Here is a 20466-nt window from a genome sequence, read left to right as displayed (position 1 = left end):
GTATTAGTCACCTGTAAATGAGGAGATGGAGTGATGGGGAATTCGGATGAGAGCATAGTAGTTATGACATGGGCTCTGGAGCCAAGCTTGGCCACTGTCTGCTGGCTGACTTTGGATGAGTTACTTACCCTCTTCCTGTCTCAGTTGCCTCAACTGTAAGAATAGGCAGGAGTGTTGTATTCATATGACATAGAGTTGCTCTGTTTATCACTGAGTTATTTCTATGTAGTACTTAGAACCCTAGCCAGTACATAGTAAAGCTCAGTGCAGTCAACCATTATTAACAGAGTTCATTGACTATGATGCTATTTTTTTTTTTTACCTTTTAATATCTCTGAAATCAGAATATGTTTTTCAGTTAGTAGGTGTTAGAGTTTAATTGGCAATTTTTTTTCTTTCTTTGTACCTCATGAAATAATGCATCTTATACTTTGTAGCATCTTAAATGGAAGAGATACACTATTACTGTTTTCACTATTATAATTTTATGGATTATGTGTAAGGTTTCTGCTAAAAAATTCTATGGGATATAGCTTCCCGGCCTTGAATTTCCCTAATTCTAGATTAGCATGAGTGAGTGTTCCCAAAGAATCTTAGGACAGCAAAATTTTCCTCCCTAAAGAACTAGAAAAGCAGCTATATGTATGTATATTTAGGGAGAGAGCATGTTTGTGAATAGCTTTGTCTGCAGAGAAAATGTTAGCCTCTGAAGGGATATTTCTGTGTCTTTAAATATAACTTGTGTTAAGAGTTTCCTGGTTATAAGTGCTCCTACTTCAACAATTTGTTTGATTTTGTTTTAAGCAGCTGTGTGGAGTGTGATTTATTTTAACATAGAAACAAGTGAAAGAGTCATGTGTCAGTTTCAAAGTATAGCCTGTAGAAGCATTTTAACTTTGAACATAACTGATATGTAGTGCTGTTAGTTCTATAAATCCTAGCCTTCATGTAAGTGAAACTAAGTCTGTATTTTCCCTGGAGACACTAAAGTCCACTGACCTTCAGTTTAGGGACTCCCTTTCCTTCCTTGTGTACAGGCCACAGAGCTGCCTCTCCTGAGGCTGTATTGCCAAAAAGCATAGGAGAAGCATCCCAGCATACTGAGGGCAGCTAGGCTGAAAGTAATACGATGAGGAAACCCAAAAAGTAGAAATTTCCTTTGGGAGGGTTAGCATCAGTTAGAGTGGAATTTTTGGTTTCTCTTTTTGGATACCTAGGGAGAGTAGGCTTGGTTTATAGACCAGCTGGTTTTCATCAAAGCAAACGTGAGACAGAAGAAAGGAAATGTGTCTCCCTCTTAGAGTTTCTAATTGGAACAAGAGTATTAAAATGAGCATAACTGTGTTTAGATGATTCATCCACATCTTTCTATGGGTTTGCTTTGATGTGACTTCCTTTTGAAATATTTGCCTACCGATTCCATTCCATTTATGTTTTGCTTAAAAATTTTTCACATGTTGGTTTTAATTGTAATTATAGATTGCTCCAGTTGTGTCAGCGAACTATGGCCCTTCCTGTAGGACGAGGAATGTTTACCTTGTTTTCATACCATCCTGTTCCAACGGAACCGTTGCCTATTCCTAAATTGAATCTGACTGGTATGTTAAAAATTCTGGGCTCAAAGAGAAAGGAAAATGATTGTGTGTATATTTTGTGGAGTTCTTTTGAAATATTTTAGTTAAAACCAAATAAATGTTCTTTCTATCCCCAGTGATTTTAAATATTGTTAATAGCTACTGTAGCGGTTATCAAAGCCCAAATAGCAAATCAAACTAAACATTGAGGGAAATAGAATGTACCCAATTACCAGTTTTTGCTTTTAATGAGACCTTTTCAAGATATAAAAAGCCACTTGGGAAAGTTTAGAAAGATATTGATAATAGTGAGATTATTGAACTTTTAAATAATCTTAAAGTGTAATATGTAAAAATATTTAGTCTTAAAATGTCGTTATGTCTTATGAATATATGATTTTGTACAAAAACTAGGAAATATACTAAGCAAAAGGAGAAAAAAAACAGTCACTTATAGCAAGTCCTACTTGTCAGAGTTCACTAGTGTTAACATTTTGATTTATATATTTCCCAGTTTTGTTTCTCCATTTTAGAATTTTATATTTGATTATCAGAAAAATCTGTTTTAGAAATTGTTTTTAAAATTTACCATATAGTGAGCATCCTTCCATATCTAGCATATGTATGTATACAATTATGTATGTGTTTGTATGTATTATGTACACATATTTTTAATCAACAGCTTTGTTTTTATTTGCTCCAGAGTATTTCATTTAATGGAATACAGTTTATATAAACAACCTGATATTGTTGGAAATAACCGTTCTTTGCTATTATAAACATAGCAAAATGTTGGGATATATTCATTTTATTTAGGATAATTGCTTAGAAGTAGAGTTCTTAGGATAGCAATATTTAAAAGCTTTGATGTAACGTACTGTCAAATGCCTTTCTGGTTGGCTGCATAAGTTTTTACTTCTGCCAGATAGAAGTGTGCTCATTTCCCAGTATTATTGATTACCATGGATTTTGCAGTGCCTGTCCCACCTGATGCTGATTTGAGTGTGTTCTAAAGGTGACAGATGTGTACAGTTGAAATTATCATTGAAAATCCTTTAAAGTATATGTGATTTTGTGAGACTTCTGCACAGTGTGTATATGACGCATGCAGTAATGTATAGTATGTAATATATGCAAATATAATTCCACAATATTTTAAGTTATGTAAATTAAAAATCCAGGGCCCTGCTCAGATTTGTAAAGAGCTGGTGCTTTTTGCATCATGTGGAAAGTGAGATCAGCTGAGTGAAGAACACATCCTCCCCTGCCCCCGCCAGCTCCCATATCACAGCTGTTCTGGGGCCCTAATCTCATTGAGAGACACCGCAAGCAGAGTTGCCTTCAACATTTTAATTGTTCTCTCTCTTAGAGGTAAAGCAACTATAGCCAGATTGAATCTTGATGGAGAGCATGGTATACAGGTGTTCATTTTATTAGGCTTTCAACTATTTGAATGTTTTCATATAAAAAGTTTGGGTTAAAAAGAGAACAATCTTATGCAAAACTGACAAATGTTAAAATCTCTTAAATCTGGGCAGTGATGCTTGGGTGGGTATTAAAAAATGGTATGATGTTAATCCAAAGTTTTATTCTTTTAGACATTCTGGTAGACTCCCTCCCCCAAAAAGATTATCTTGTTTAATAATAAACTCATTTAGGAAAAAATATTTTCTTAAAATATTTCCTTAACTTGCACTGATATGGCCTGTGGTACTTTTTCTTTTGGTGAGGATATTGGCCCTGAGCTAACATCCATTGCTAGTCTTTCTCTTTGCTGAGGAAGATTAGCCCTGGGGCTGGCCCTGGCGAGTGGTTAAGTTCACTCGCTCCGCTTCGTCGGCCCAGGGTTTCACTGGTTCGAATCCTGGGCGCGGACGTGGCACTGCTCATCAGGCCACGCTGAGGCAGCATCCCACATGCCACAACTAGAAGGACCCACAACTAAAAATGCACAACTATGTGCCGAGGGGCTTTGGAGAAAAAGGAAAAATAAAATCTTTAAAAAAAAAAAAAAAAAAGAAAAGATTAGCCCTGAGCTAACATCGATGTCCATCTTCCTCTATTTTGTTTACGGGATGCCGTCACAGCTTGGCTTGATGAGTGGTACATGGGGCTGCTCTTGGGATCCGAACCTGTGAACCCTGGGCAACCGAAGTGGAGCATGTGAATTTAACCACTACACCACCGGGCTGGCCCCTGGGCTACTGTACCTTTGTATGTTGTTAGTCTTATTGAAGAAAAGTTGCTTTAGCTTTTGCTTTCATTTTCTCTTGTGTGTAAATATTATTTCATCTACATATGACGAGTTGTTTTAGAAAGTACACTTGTTTTTTCATTATTAATCTTTGCCTTTTTTTTTGTTTTTTTAAAGGTTTTATTTTTCTTTTTTCTCCCCAAAGCTCCCCAGTACATAGTTGTATATATTTTAGCTGTGGGTCCTTCTAGTTGTGGTACGTGGGACGCCACCTCAGCATGGCCTGATGAATGGTGCCATGTCTGCACCCGTGATTTGAATTGGTGAAATCCTGGGCCACCTCAGCAAAGCGCACGAACTTAACCACTCGGCCACGTGGGCAGCCCCTAATCTCTGCCTTTTTTGAGAAAGTAAACATATAACACATGAACTTCTCACTCAGTATGGTACTGTCATGCACCAGCATTTGAGTTAGCTCTTAGGTACAAAAAGCAAGTGGTAAAAACAAACATATTTTACTTTGTGCTTGTGTTTGTGTATATGTGTGTACACACCACAAATAAGATACTCTGTATCTATGTAAAATTTATTATATGTGACTTTCAGAACTCTCTGAAACCATATTTTCAAACCTTACAGTGAAGTGTATAATTTTATTTGGTATTTAGAATATTTACTTTAAATGTTCATCTATGACTTGAGTTAATACAGAATATTAAAAATATAAAAAGAATTAAAAAAAAAGAATTCAGTATTTGCCTGTACACAGTGTAGATCAAACCAAAAGACTCAAGAAAAGGAATTCAAAGCGAGTGTAGCATCATGAACATTTACTTTACATTGCTCTTAAATAAATTGACCATAAAATTAAATTTAGTAAATACTCTTTTATGGTTCACTAGGTAACACAAGTCTGTAAAGTGATGCTTTTTATATAGCTATCTCTGAAGGCAGTTTGACGTTTTTAACAGTAGCATGGGATTAGGTGTCTACAGCCAGCCCTGGTGGTCCTGTGGTTAAGTCGGTGGTCTCACTGCAGTGGCCTGGGTTTGTTTCTCAGTCAGGAAACACACCACCTGTCTGTTGGTTGTCATACTGTGGTGGCTGCCTGTTGCTGTGATGCTGAAACTTAGGCCACTGGTATTTGAAATACCAGCAGGGTCACCCATGGTGGGCAGGTTTCACTGGAGCTTCCAGACTAAGATGGATGAGGAGGAAGGACCTGGCCACCCACTTCCAAAAAAAATTGGCCATGGAAACCCTATGAATAGCAGCAGAGCATTGTCTGATATAGTGCCAGAAGATGGGTGGATGGCACAAAAAAGACCAGGCAGGGTGTGACTTTGCTGTACATAGGATTGCTTGGAGTCAGAATGGACTCGACAGCACTAACAACAAAAATATACATATAGAGAGAGATGAGCATATATAGATAAGAGATAAAGATAGAGCAAATTGTGAAGGGTCTTTTCTCTCTCTCTTTTTTTTTTTTAAGGAAGATTAGCCTTGAGCTAACATCTGCTGTCAGTCCTCCTCTTTTTGCTGAGGAATACTGGCCCTGAGCTAACATTCGTGCCTGTCTTCCTCTACTTTATATGTGGGACGCATGCTACGCTTGGCTTGCCATGCAGTGCCGTGGCCACATCTGGGATCTGAACTGGTGAACCCCAGGCCACCAAAGCGGAACATGTGAACTTAACCGCTGTGCCACTGGGCTGGCCCTGGCCTTGTGTCTTTTTTAAAATGTGAATTTTCCTTAACGTCTAGAGGAAAATATGGGATGGCATATTTGAAACTAACCTCAGTGTTATCAATCATGTCGGGATTTATTATTCATATAATTTAACTGTGATATAGTTTTCATTTTATTTTATTACTTTTTAAAGTTTTGCTGAGGAAGATTTGCCCTGAGCTAACATCTGATCCCAGTCTTCCTCTTTTTACTTGAGGAAGATTCACCCTGACGTAATATCTGTGCTGGTTTTCCTCTACTTTGTATGTGGGTGGCCACCACAGCATGGCCGCCAATGAGTGGTGTAGGTCCCTGCCCAGGGTCTGAACCTGCGCCACCGAAGTGGAGTACACCCATGGTTAAATTAGGCCACAGGGCTGGCCCCTCAGTTTACTTTTTAATGAGCTTCCTGCTGTTTGAAAGAAATATTTCAAAGCAATGGGTATCCTAATCAGATCTGTATAAAGTTAAGTTGGTATTAGTTATCTTGTAGCTCCATGTATTTTAACAAAAAGCACAATGAATTATTTTAAACAATTGAAGTTTTCTACCTTGCATCAAGTTTGATTCACATGTATACAAATTTAAGTACTCATCGTAACATAGGTATCATCCCAGGTACAAGGGGGTTAAGGGTTTCAAATGTAGAAAAAATAATCTCTTCTCAAAAATGTCAATTTAACAACTTTGGCTTTGTGAAATTTTATTCTGTCAATTTTAAATTTCATTTGCCTGAATAGGGCGGGCCCCTCCTCGAAACACAACAGTAGACCTTAACAGTGGAAACATTGATGTGCCTCCCAACATGACAAGCTGGGCCAGCTTCCACAATGGCGTGGCTGCCGGCCTGAAGATAGCTCCCGCCTCCCAGATCGACTCAGCTTGGATTGTTTATAATAAGCCCAAGCATGCCGAGTTAGCCAACGAATATGCTGGCTTTCTCATGGCCCTGGGTCTGAATGGGCACCTTACCAAGCTGGCTACTCTCAATATCCATGACTACTTGACCAAGGTGAGAACTTGCGCTCCTAGCTCCTGGCATTGTACCTCACCTGGGCTGCTACCTTAACTCCTGATAGTTCTGTTGTGCCCTTCCATTCTTCTCATAGCTGGCAGAGTAATCTTTCTGAAGCGTAAATTAGAATGTATCACTTGCCTGGTCAAAACTGTTGAGTGACCTAGCATTGCTCTTAATGTGTGTTCTGGGAATCTGTGTGATTCTGCTTCTCCAGCCTTTGTGCCACTCTTCCCCTTGCTCCCCACATTCCAGTCACAGGGACTGGACATTTTAGCTCCTTGGCAAACCAGACTCTTCCACTTCAGAGTTTGGCAAAACAAACTCTTCCTCTTGGCGTAAACTCTTCCACTTTTATGCTATAAAAATTCACCCATTTAATAAGCCAGATAGAGAAGGACAGTCTCTGTATGACTCCACTCCTATGAGGAATTTAAAAATGCAGACAGAGAACAGATTAGTGGCTACAGGGGGAAAGGTGGTTAGGGGGTGAGCACAAAGGGTGAAGGGGTGTACCTACAACACGACTGGCAAACAGTAGTGTACAACTGAAATTTCACAAGATTGTAACCTATCATTAACTCAATAAAAATTAAAAAAAAAATTCACCCATTTAAGGTATACAACTGGTTTTTAGTATATTGACAGAGTTGTGCATCCCTTAGCACTGTTCACTTTAGAACATCTTCATCACTCCATAAAGGAAACTCATACCCTGTAGCAGTTGCTCTCTGTTCCCCTCTCCCTCCAGCCCTTCACAATTACTGATCTACTTTCCATCTGTATGGATTTGGTGATTTTTAACCTTTTTTATAAATGGAATCACACAATATGTGGTCTTTATGACTCGTTTCTTACCATGTTTTCAAGGTTCATCCATCTTGTACCATGTATCAGCACTTTATTCCTTTTTACTGCTGAATAGATATTCCATTGTGTGGATATACCATATTTTATCCTTTCACCAGTTGATGGATATTTGGGTTATTTTTACTTTTTGGCTATTATGAATAATGCTGCTATAAACATGTACACATTTATGTGTGGATGTATGTTTTCATTTCTCTTGGGTATATTCCAAGGAGTGGAATATACCCAAGGAGTGCTGGGTCATATGGTAACTCTTTGTTTAAGTTTTTGAGGAACTACCAGTCTCTTTCCAGAGTAACTGCACCATTTTACAACCCCACCAGCAATACATAAGGGTTCCAATTTCTCCACATTCTTGCCATGCTTGTTATTGTCTGTCTTCTTATAGTGTCTTTTTATAGTAGCTCTTCATTGTGCCTTTGATTCACACTTCCCTGATGGCTAATGATGTTGAACATCTTTTCATGTATTCCTAGGCCATTCGTATATCTTCTTTGGAGAAGTATCTATTTAAACTTTTGCTTAATTTTTTTTTCTTTGGTGAGGAAGATTGGCCCTGAGCTAACATCTGTTGTCAATCTTCCTCTTTTTGCTTGAGAAAGATTGTTACTGAGCTAAGATCTGTGCCAGTCTTCCTCTATTTTATGTGGGACACCACCACAGTGTGTCTTGACGAGTGGTGCTAGGTATGTGCCTGGGATCTGAACCTGCAAACCCTGGGCTGCTGAAGCGAAGCGTGCAAACTTAACCACCAGTCTGGCCACACCTTTGCTTATTTTTAAACTGAATTGTTTTTATTGTTGAGTTGTAAAGTTCTTTTATGTATTCTGAATACTAGGTCATTGGCAGATAAATGATCTGCAAAAATTTTCTCCCATTCCATGTGTTGTCTTTTTACTTTCTGATGGTGTCTTTGAAGCACAAAAGGTTTTAATTTTGATGAAATCCGGTTCATCTGTGTTTTCTTTGGTTGCTGTGCTTTTGGTGTCATATCTAAGGAGTCATTGCCTAACCCAAGGTCATGAAGATTTACACCTATGTTTTCTTTTAAGAGTTTTATAGCTTTAGGTCTTATATATAGTTCTATGATCCATTTAGAGTTAATTTTTGTGTATAATGTAAGGAAGGGATCTAACTTCATTGTTTTGCATGTAACTTTACGGTTATTGCAATGCTGTTTTCTGAAAAGATATTTCTTTTCCCATTCCGTTATCTTGGCACCTTGTGGTCAATTGACCATCCATGTGAGAGTTTATTTCTGGATCATCTCAGAGCCGTTTACACATTGTTCTCTCACCTGACGTCATTCTCTCTCACTTTCTAAAGTCGAGTGCCCTGCTTTCTGCCACTTTTCCTGGCTAATTTATACTCATCCTTCTGGTCCTATTGTAAATTTTATTTCTTTAGAGATTCCTAATAATTCTCCAGCCCCTCCAAATCTAAATTAGGCTCTTTTAAAATGCTCTTTCATATTACTTTGTACTTTTTTATTATACTACTTTTTAATAATATGCTGGTGTATTTTAGTTTAACACTTTTTTCCGCCCATTAGGGCACTAACTTTATGAGAGCAAGGGCCATATCCGTGTAGTTTGCTCTTATATTCTTGGTGCTCTCATTGTGCCTGTCAGATAAAAGTACTTGTTGAAAGTATTGACAGGCAATATTTTATTGGAAACTACATATTTGTTTTGGTAGTGACTTAAGTTTCATTCTCCTTTCTATCTTAGGGCCATGAAATGACAAGCATTGGACTCCTCCTTGGTGTTTCTGCTGCTAAACTAGGTACCATGGATATGTCGATTACTCGGCTTCTTAGCATTCACATTCCTGCTCTCCTGCCCCCGACGTCCACGGAGCTCGATGTTCCTCACAATGTCCAGGTGGCTGCAGTGGTTGGCATTGGCCTCGTGTATCAAGGGACAGCTCACAGGCATACTGCAGAAGTCCTGTTGGCTGAAATAGGTATGGCGTTAATAGTGCTGTGTCTTCGTAAGCATACATTTCCCATTGCACAGGAACCAAGGTAAAAATGATAGTAAAATTATAAAAATTGAAAAATAGTAGCTTTTCTGAGGACAGGATGATGTGGTATTAAAACAAAAAACATAATAGAAAACTACAAGTAATGTTTTCCACGGTTGATATTACCGTGCAGGTTATTAGTCTGCATATTTGTTTGTCAGCCCATTTTTGAGCTTCAGTGACCCCATTTAATTAAGGGGCCTCTGGTCTTAACCACGTTCGTGAGCATGCTGTTTGTCTCGCTGTGTCTTTAGCAGGCAGAGTCGAAGGATGATGTGCACTTAAAATTTAAAGCTGCTGATTTATTTTGGTCCCTGAAAACACAGTGTTTATTCTGTTGGACAACAGCACTTCCAGGAGAATGGAAGTGATTGACTCCTGCTTTCCTCCTTTACGTATTGGAAGGTGTGCTAGTGATGAAATGCATTTTCTGTTTTTAATTGAGTCTAAACTTTTTGGAAGTCTGTTTTACCTGTTATCTTTTTCTGACAAATGTAAATGCTACTGGCATTATTACTGTGTTCAGTAATTTAGGTATATACTTGCATGCCTTGTTCTTTCCTTTTGTACGTATATTTCAGGGTATATTGTTAACAATATATTATTCTCTAGACTGATTGTATCAGTTAGCTATTGCTACAATAATGCTACATAACAAACAGCCACAAAATTGGTGGTGGTGCAGTGGTTAAGTTTGTACATTCCACTCCCCTGGCCCGGGGTTTGCTGGTTCAGATCCTGGGTGCAGACCTAGCACTGCTTGTCCAGCCATGCTGTGGCAGCCATCCCACATATAAAGCAGAGGAAGATGGGCACAGATGTTAGCTCAGGGCCAGTCTTCCTCAGCAAAGACGGGGAGGATTGGTGGCAAATGTTAGCTTAGGGCTAATCTTCCTCAGAAAAAAAGGCTGGCTTTTAAACCTTGTTCATCTACAAGGTAATTTAATATTCTTTACCTAAATCATAATGCTGTATCATCATATAACCCCTCAGCCATAGCACATCTCTTTCATATTTTTTCTGGAGGATTTCATCTGGATTCACATGCATATGCTCTTTTATATCATTATAGTCAGAATGTGCATACTGTTTTTATGCTATCCTTTTCATATAGTGTCACAAATGTTTTTTGAAATTAATTTGTGTAATATCTCATTCAGTTGGTGTTCTATAAATTGCCTAATCATATTCTTATTTTCAGGACTTTTTAGGTTACTTCTAATTTTTTCCTGTTATACATATATATTACACTGATTACTTTTGTATAATATTTATTTTTTTCCTGGGGATAGAATCCCAGGAGCGTGAACTTTTTTTGGTTCTCAAATATAAATGAGGGGTCTTTATATATAATACATTTTGCTGCCTTAAAGTGTAGGGTTAGAATTATGGAGTGCTCTTTTAAAAGTAGGAATTATACATTCAGCCAAACTTTTAGGATCAATACACAGAAATTCTCCCATAGTAGGGCTCAGTATTATATAGATTCAAAATATGTGTCTGGAAACATTATTTAACATGCTTAAAAACTTAAAGCAAATGTTCTTGCTGTCCATTGTTAGTATTTCAACATGTTTTCACCACATCTGATGAATGATTTGAAAACAAGAAAATAAAAAAAAATGCAAGAGATTAAAAATTGACTTTTCTTGAGCACCCGTCCCTTTAAATTTTTTTTCCTAAGTCTTGGTAATCTTTTTTTTAAATAAAATCCAAGATTTTACAGTATTTTAAAGTCACTGCTTTCAAATTGGCAAATAAAAGAACCATTTTGGGCTTTAGTTTATACTGAACTGACAGTTGTGGACACCATTTGTGATAATGTCGTGTCTTTCTGACTAGGGTTATATTGAACCCTTAGTTCTTCTGTGACTTACTGGAAAGTTAACTCTCAAACTTTTATGAATTAGGATTGTAAGGAGGCAAGCTTGAACTGTGCTGTTTTCTGTTTTACAGGACGGCCCCCTGGTCCTGAAATGGAATACTGCACTGACAGAGAATCCTACTCTTTAGCTGCTGGCTTGGCCCTGGGCATGGTCTGCTTGGGGGTAAGACAGTCTGTGCCTTCCGATGCTTCAGTTACTTCATGTGCATGTTGAGACAAATAACCTTGACACTTTACTCTGAATAAGTACCACTCTGCCTGACTGTGACTTGACTTAACCTCATTCTCAGCTCTTTTTTCCTTCTGGATATTTTTCAAAGTGCTGATTTGGAAATGGAGAGAAATTGTAGTGATGAGTTGGGCTTTAAGCTTTCTTTCCCCCGGCTTAGATATAAGTCTTCATGAATGAACTAAGGGAATGAAATTTCTCGAAAAGAGTTTGAGACGTAAGATGGAGAAGAAGTGACAGCTCACTCAGACAGAAAGCAAAATAGTGAAAATCTGTGTACGATGGGGAGCTTTAAGAGTCTGTAGTCATTGCTAGAGATAAACCATAACCTTCTTTTGGCACCCTGGTGTTCACTAGGTGTCCAGGAATGTTGTTGCCACAATAGCATTTGCTTTGTGACAGAATGCAGTATCTTTTTGACCCATCTTTAACACCATCCATGGGACATAGTGTAGAATTATCAAAAACATTTCATTAAATGACTATGTCAGCTGGAATGTGGGTCCTTGAAGAACCACCAGCATAGTGTTATACTGAAACTAAATTATATGAAGAAAGTTGACTGTTAGGTTTTTGACACTTCACATTTGACACATGGACTGAAGAGGCAGATGTTACAATGGAAAAGCATCATACTGGAAATTGGAACCCGAATTCTGGTCCTGACCAGCGAGTCATGACATTTAGTTGCACCGTAGTCTAGTGGTTGGGCAACTCCATAGGTTGTGGAGCCAAACTGCCTTCTTTTATATCCAGCTGTGCCACCTGCTAGCTTTGTAACCTTGGGCTTAACCTCTTTACGTCTCACTTTCCTCACCTATGAAATAGTAGCTATTTGATTATTGTCGTATTGAGAATTGTCGTATTAAGTGAGTTAATGCATGTTAAACACACAGAATTGTGCCTGCAACAGAGTGTTTAGTAAGTTATTTTTATTATTCTAATTATTGTTGTTGGAATAGTTCATAGGCACAGTAATGAAAGGATTCAGATGTTCATAGTTCAGGTGTTTCATTTATGTATGTCGTATTTTCTTTTTCTGTTAGTGCAGTTAACTGTGTATTGAAGCCTTTATGTATTTGGTGAAATGAAAGTACTAACTTGAACATATAAGTGTTATAATATTTAATGTGAATTATTAATAGCTTGAGTATTAACTCATGAGTAATAGTTATTTTAATTGGGGAAAAAAGCCCCAAATACCCTGCTTTGAAGTTAGTTCATTCTTTTATTTGTCATGGGTGTATGTTATGGATCTTATTCCATAAGCTTTCCTTTGACATGTCTGTTGTTTCATTTTCCAGCATGGCAGTAATTTGATAGGTATGTCTGATCTCAATGTGCCTGAGCAACTTTATCAATACATGGTTGGAGGTCATAGACGCTTTCAAGCAGGATTGCACAGGGAGAAACATAAGTCTCCAAGTTATCAAATCAAAGTAAGTCCAAATCAAAGCAGCAGATCAAAATTCTGGAAGCTAAGAAGTTACTTTGAAAATAATAATTTTCATATGAACATTTGTAAATGTGTTAATTTTAAGCATAGGCTAGTATTCAGAAGCATTTTATAATAATTCAGAACTCTTTTACATGAAGAAACTTTTCTTTTCATAGGAAGGAGATACCATAAATGTGGATGTCACTTGTCCGGGTGCCACTCTAGCTTTGGCTATGATATACTTAAAAACCAATAACAGGTATTACATCCCCTGACCCACGCTTCGCCATGACAATGACCTCAGTAATAAAACTAAATTATCGTAATGTGTTTATTTCTTCTGTTCTAGATCAACCTGGTTTTAATTCTCTCAAATACCACGTTATATAGATTTTTATCAAGAAATAATGTATTTCTCTATTTTAATGATATTTGACAATATAATTGCCAGTTTTTATTCATTTCTGTTTTACAGTTGATGTCTGTGACAAAAAATGCCCAAATTCCTTTTCATTAATTTTGCATGTCATTATGAGGACTGGTTAAGCCAGAAATATTAGCATTCTATTCCTGGTTATTATTTATATAAATGGTTTCTACTTAGTTCAAGAGCTTCCCTAATGACCACATCATCTACTTCCCAACCCCCAGTAATTACTGCTAACACTTGAAACAGACCTTTGGCATTTATTCTTTTATATTTTGTACAGAAGAGTAATCTGAGTAGGAGACATTAAACCATCTTTTAAGTCTTCTAATTTAAAAAACACTTTAAAATTCAAGAAATTTTTCAATATTGTAAATTCCTCCTCTTAGAAAAAGTGAATGCAAAATTAACAAAGTTGTTAAAAACAGATATTTATTCATCTGTTATTTGGGTAAATATGTATGTCAGTGCTTCTTGGCACTGGAGATATTTCAGTGAACAAAATAAAACTGAAATTATCTGCCCTTGTGAACCTTCTGTTATAGTAAGAGATGTTTACATACATAATGAATATTACGTTTGAAGGTGTAGAGAACTATGGGAAAAAATAGGGCAGTGGATGGAGGGGGAGAAATGTTTGGGAATCTGTCTTGGAATTCTTGAGTATTTTGCCCTCTACCTGAGCAATAATGGTATCCTCCACCAACAGATCCATTGCAGATTGGCTCCAAGCTCCCGACACCATGTATTTGCTGGATTTTGTGAAACCAGAATTTCTCTTGCTTAGGGTATGGTACTTTGCAGTTTTTCATTTCTGTTAACATAAGGAGTCTGTCATTCTCAAGTTTCACTTGCAAATATAAATATTTCTACAAGGGGAGCTTTTACTGCTAACCCATCGTGTATGTGTAATTGATAGTGTTCTTTTGAAATTTCTCAAATAGAACCCTAGGAATGCTGCTGGAAAGGCAACCAAATTGATACCTAATACTTGGAGTTGACATTTCAGCTTCCCACATTATTACTCGAAACTTCCTGTCAAGTGACAACTGATGGGGCTTCATTACTGCTTTATTTTACATTCTTTCAATATTATTAAGGATGCAATATTACTATTAAGGGTATAATTAATGACATAACTGACATAATTGTCTGTTTTTCCCTCTGTAGTGTTTAAACTTGAATGTTTTTAGCATATGAAAGCCTTTAAATTTATGTCAACAGAGCTATGATTCTTTTCTTTGTGATTTTTGTTTCATGGAACAGGTTTTTAAAAGTCCTCTCCAACTCCAAATTTCGTGATAATCAATTCAATTTTTTGTTGTTGTTAAAATCTAAATCTTCAGTTTATTTTAGTGAGTAGCTTAGGTTGATACTGTATACTTACTTTATTTTTCAAAACTGCTGTCAGTTGGGAACTGATTTTTAAATTATTCTATTTAATATTATTGTTGTTATAAAGTCTGTGAACTTTGCCTGCTCTAATTAGTTTTATCTGTTTTACATTTTTTAAGACTCTTGCTCGATGCCTGATTTTGTGGGATGATATTTTACCAAATTCCAAGTGGGTTGATAGCAACGTTCCTCAAGTAAGTAAATATAATAAATATTGTTGTATCTTTAATAGCATAAAATTATGATTTCTTATGGGATTTTCCAAAACCCTATGAAATGCTTTTTCTTCTGAAGGTGCTGTTGATGATTATGGTATCTTTTGAAAACATAGGAACTTTCATTTCAAGATCGTATGCTGACCACAGACCACAGCCTCCCCTTTCAGCCTCAGATCCTAAGAAATTGTAGTTTTAAAAATTAAATATACCAAAGTACCCTAAACAAGTATTTTTGACATTTTTATCCTAATTAAGTACACATTTATCTAAGATGCTATTTTACTTTGTGACAATTTTAGATCTCCTGTATAATAATGTGTTTTAATTAGTTTGTCGTATATTTATCCAATAAGCCAAATAGTTAAAAATAAGCAGACACTTTCGTGAAAACTCCAAATGAAGTATCGTAAGTAAATATTGCCCTTTAATTAACTCACCATGTCTGATGGTCTCAGTTCCTTTTTATTTATAAAATAAATCTATTTATCCTTGAGAATGCTAGAGAGTTCCCCCTGATATTTTAATAAGATAAATTTCAAAATAAAGTTTGAAAGAGCTTTATACAAACACCCGTAACACCAATTAGATTCTACAGTTAGTGTTTTACTGTATGGAGTTGTTTAATCACATGTCTATTAGTTTCTTCTCTATCCAGTCCATAACCTTGTGATGAATTTCAAAGTTAGTTGCAGTTAGTAATATACTTCTCCCTAAATATTTCAGCATGTGTATCGTTAACTAGAATTCAGTATTTATTTACATTTTTTTCTTTTTAGGATAAAAATTTATATACAATGAAATGCACAAATCTTAAGTATAGTATTTGAAAAGATTTGCCTAATGCGTGTGCTCATGGAAACAAATCTCTGTCAAAATGGCCAGAAGTTCTCTCCTTCCTCTTTGTAGTCAGTCCCTGCCCTCACCCCCCACCCTCAAGGCACCAACGTTCTGGTGTTTTCTACTTTGCCTGATGTAGAACTTTGTATTAATAGAATCACATACAGTGTATACCCTTTTGTGTAAGACTTCTTTCACTCAGCATGATTTTGGATATTGAATATATCAATAGTTCATCCTTTTTGTTATTAAGTGGTATTACATTGTGTGAATATACCACAATTTCTTTTTCCATTCTCTTTTGTTGGACACCTGGACTGGTTGCAAGTTTTAGCTATTATGAGTCAGAGTACCATAAATATTCTTATACACATATTTTTGTGAACTGATGTTTTAGTTTCTCTTGAGTAAATATTTAGGATTGGAATTACTGAGGCATGGAGTAGCTGATGTGTTTAGTCTTATAAGAGTGGTAAACCTGTTCCCAAAGAGCTCGTACTGTTTTACACTTTGACCAACAATGTATGAAGATGCTGGCTGCTGCACATCTCACCAATATTTGGTATTGTTAGTATTTTTAATTTTAGCTCTGCTGGTAAATGTCATCATTGTAGTTTGTTTGCATCTCCTTGCTGGCTAATGATGAGAGAACCTTTTCATTTGCTTACTATTCCTTCACATATCTTTTTTTGTGAGATGTCTGTTCATATCTTTTGCCCGTTAAAAAGAATTATATTGTTTGTATTTTTATTATTGTTACCAGAATTATTTTTAAATTTTTTTGAGGAATATTAGTCCTGAGCCAACATCTGCTGCCAATCCTCCCCTTTTAGCTCAGGAAGACTGGCCCTGAGCTAACATGCGTGCCTGTCTTCCTCTACTTTGTATGTGGGATGCCTGCCACAGCATGGCTTGACAGGCTGTGTGTAGGTCTGCACCCGGGATCCGAACCAGTGAACCCTGAGTCGCCAAAATGGAACATGCCAACTTAACTGCTGCGCCACCAGGCCAGCCTGAGTTACTAAAACTTTTTGTCTGTTCTGGAAACCTACCCTTTGTCAGATGTGTTTTGCAAACATCCCTCCCAGTCTGTGGTTTGCCTTTTCATTTTCTTAATGATATTTTTGATGAGCAGAAGATGTTAAATGCTTGATAATGTCTAATTTATCATTTTTTTATTTTATGGTTACTGTTTTTTGTCATGTGAGGCAAACGTTTGCCTAACCCCAAGTCCTGAAGATATTCTCTTATGCTTTTCTCTAAAAGCTCCAATGTTTTAGCTTTAGGTGTATAGTTCTGTAATCCATCTCAAAGTAATTTTGTTTATGTTGTGAGATAGGGGTTGAGCTTTGCATTTTTTAATAATAGGATATTTAGTTGCACCAACACTGTTTGTTGAAAACACCCTCTTTTGCCTGTTGAATTCCTGAGGCTCCTTTGTCAAAAATCAGATGACCATGTAAGTGTGGGTTTATTTCTGGACTCTATTCTGTGCCTTTATCTATTTCTTGATCCTTATGCCTGTATCATACTCTCTTGATTACTGTACCTTTATAGCAAGTCTTGAAGTCAAGTAGTTCACGTTTGCCAATTTTGTTCCTTTTCATGATTTCTTCGAATACTCTAGGTCCTTTGCATTTCCATATAAAATTTAGAATCAACTCATCTATATCAATATAAAAGTCTGGTGAATTATAATTTAATTTGGGTTAAATCTATAGATAAACTTGTGGAAAATTGATACGTAAATATTGAGTCTTCCAGTCCAAGAGTATAGAATCTCTCCATTTATTTAGGTCTTCTTTAATTTCTCACAGAAAGGTGAGGGTCTTGAGCAGCTTTTAATAACTTTATTCCTAAGTATTTTATGTTCTTTCATTCTACAGTAAGTGAAATCTTTATGTAGAATTTCGTTTTCTAGTTGCTTGCTGCTACACAATTGATAGAAAATATGAAATTTGTATATTAACTTTTTAACTTGTGACATTTAAATACATGTTAGTTCTTGTAGTTGTTTTGTAGATTCTGTGGGATTTTCCATGTAAATACTCATCTTCTTCAAATAGACATTATTCTAATTCTTACTTTCCCATATTTATGCCTTTTATTTCTTTTACTTAGTTAAATGGTAGGGTCTTCAATACAATGTTGAACAAAACTGAGAGTGGGCATCCTTGCCTTCATTCTGGTGTTAGATGATAAGTGTTCAGTATTTCACCATTGAGTATGATTTTAGCTGTAGGTTTTTTAGATGCGTTTTATCAGGTGTTGAGGAAGGTTCCTTCTATTCTTAGTTTTCTGAGTTTTTATCATGAATGGATGATGAATTTATCAAATGCTTTTTCTGCATTTAAGATTTTTCTGTATTTTCTAATTGTGCATGTGGTATTTCTTTCTTCTTTTATTATGGTAAATTGCATTGATTGGATTTTGGACCAAGGAATACAACCTTGTATTCCCAGGATAAATCCACCTTGATCCTTATTTATTATTCTTTTTATATATTTCTGTATCTAGTTTGGTAATAATTCATTTGTAATTTTTTAATATCATAATGTATGACACTGTAATTTTCTTTCTTCTGTTTTTCATAATATCTTTGTAAGATTTTAATAGTAGGATTATGCTGGCCTCATAAAATGAGTTGGGACTGTTCCTCTGTTTTCTGAAAGAGTTTTAATATTGATGTTTTTCCTTCTTAAATTTAATGTTTGATAGATTCACCAGTGAAACTTGAGATGTTATCTCTTTGTAGGATTAGTTTTGTAATTTTTTTTGCGAATTTGTAATTTTGGTTACATAGTTGATTAATAGATAAGGGCTGTTCATATTTTCTGCTTAATTTTCTGGCAGTTTTAAGTTGTCTTTCAAGAAATTTGTTTATTTCAGCTAAGTTGAATTCGTTGCCATGAAGTTGTTCATAATATTTCATTATTATCTTTTTAATGTCTATGGGATCTATATTAATAACCTCTTTCATTCTTCATACTGGTAGATTTTTTTCTTTATTGGTCTAGCTAAGGGTTCCTTCATTTTGTTGTGCTTTTAAAGAAGTGATGTTTGCCTTTGTTCATTTTCTCTGTTGCTGACCTGTTTTCATTAGTTGATTTCTGAGCTTACTTTTATTTCCTTCCTTCTATTTGCTTTGGGTTTACTTTGCTTCTCTTTTTCTGGAGTCCTATTGTAGAAGCTCAGGTCATTGCTTCCTAGACTTTCCTTGACTAATACAAGCATTTAAAGCTATAAAGTTCTCTATAAGCATTGCTTTAACTGCATCTACAAATTTTGATATGTTGTATTTTTATTATTTAATTTGAAGTATTTTCTAGTATCCCTTATAATCTGTTCTTGACAGATAGATTTTTTAAGTGTGATTTTTAATATCCAACTATTTGCATTTATTCTGACCTCATTATTGTTATTCTCTTCTAATTTAATTTTCTTGCGCTCTTATTGAAATTTCTATGACCCAGCATATGGTCTATCTTGGTAAAGTTCTGTACATACTTAAAAGGAATGTATATTCTACATTGGTTAGATGCAGTATTTTATAAATTTGAGTTCTTTCAAGGTGGTTAATAGTGGTGTTTAGATCATCTGCATTTTTACTAACTTTTTAAAAATCTGGTCTTTATATGTTAAAGTCTCTTAGGATGACTGTAGAATTGTCTATTTTTCCTTTATTTCTTTAATTTTTGTTTCGTGTATGATGAAACTCTTAGTAAATTTAAACACATTTTTGATTGCAAGGTGTTCCTGTTGAATTGACAGTTTTATCATTATGAGCTGTCTCTTTCTTTCTGTGATAATATTCTTTCTCTTGAAGGCTACTCTATTTAATGATATGGTAGTCATTCTGGCCATTTTGTTTGTTTCTGTTTGCATGATCCACCTATTTGTTTTGCAACCTGTTGGTGTCTTTATGTTCAAAATGTATTCTTTCTTTTTGCCAAGGAACAGTCGCCCTGAGCTAACGTCTGTGCCAGTTTTCTCTGCTTTATATGTGGGTCACCGCCACAGCATGGCTGACAAGTGGTGTAGGTCTACACCCAGGATCCAAACCTGTGAACCAGGGCCGCTGAAGTGGAGCATGCTGAACTTAACCACTCTGCCATGGGGTGGCCCCAAAATGTATCTTTTATAGACAGCAAACGCATACAGTTGGATCTTGTGTTTTATCCATTCTGACTTTTTGCCTTTTAATTGAAAGTTTTAGTCCCCCTTAACATTTATCTTTTGCTAGATTTTTGTTATTTCTGGTTATCTCCATTTGTTCCTAAAGATTCGTGTTTACCTCTGATGTCATTTCCTTTCAGGCTAAAGAAATTCTTTCCTTTTTATAAGGCAGATTTACTGGCAGTGAATTCTGTTTATTTTCTTTTAGGCTCAGACTGTTTTAGTATGCGTTTGTTTTGAATGGTATTTTTGCTAGTTAGAGAAATCTGGGTTAGTAAGTGTTTTGGAGCCCCCAAAAGCATTCCCAGTTTTGATGATTCATTAGAAGGACTTTATAGGACTCAATATATAATCATACTCATATGATATATTACAATGAAAGGAAACAAATGAAAAGTAGTAAAGTGTAAAGGTGGATGGAGCAAAGTCTAGAGGAAACCAGGCTCAAACT

General features: G+C 36.0%; 1 protein-coding gene across 4 annotated transcripts in view; it reads left to right on the top strand.

Moving 5' to 3' along the window:
• Positions 1 to 20466, top strand: part of ANAPC1 (anaphase promoting complex subunit 1) — a 109926-nt gene that overhangs the window by 50377 nt on the left and 39083 nt on the right. For all 4 annotated transcript variants that reach the window (XM_001494798.6, XM_014731030.3, XM_070235135.1 and 1 more), the window contains 8 exons: positions 1480 to 1598; positions 6241 to 6512; positions 9116 to 9350; positions 11367 to 11458; positions 12829 to 12963; positions 13139 to 13221; positions 14099 to 14177; positions 14904 to 14978. In XM_001494798.6, coding sequence (XP_001494848.1) covers positions 1480 to 1598; positions 6241 to 6512; positions 9116 to 9350; positions 11367 to 11458; positions 12829 to 12963; positions 13139 to 13221; positions 14099 to 14177; positions 14904 to 14978 — 1090 coding nt within the window. The remainder of the gene's footprint in view (positions 1 to 1479; positions 1599 to 6240; positions 6513 to 9115; positions 9351 to 11366; positions 11459 to 12828; positions 12964 to 13138; positions 13222 to 14098; positions 14178 to 14903; positions 14979 to 20466) is intronic.

This window comes from Equus caballus, chromosome 15 (assembly GCF_041296265.1).
Source record: "Equus caballus isolate H_3958 breed thoroughbred chromosome 15, TB-T2T, whole genome shotgun sequence".
Lineage (NCBI taxonomy): Eukaryota > Metazoa > Chordata > Mammalia > Perissodactyla > Equidae > Equus > Equus caballus.
This window is presented reverse-complemented; position numbering and strand designations above follow the sequence as displayed.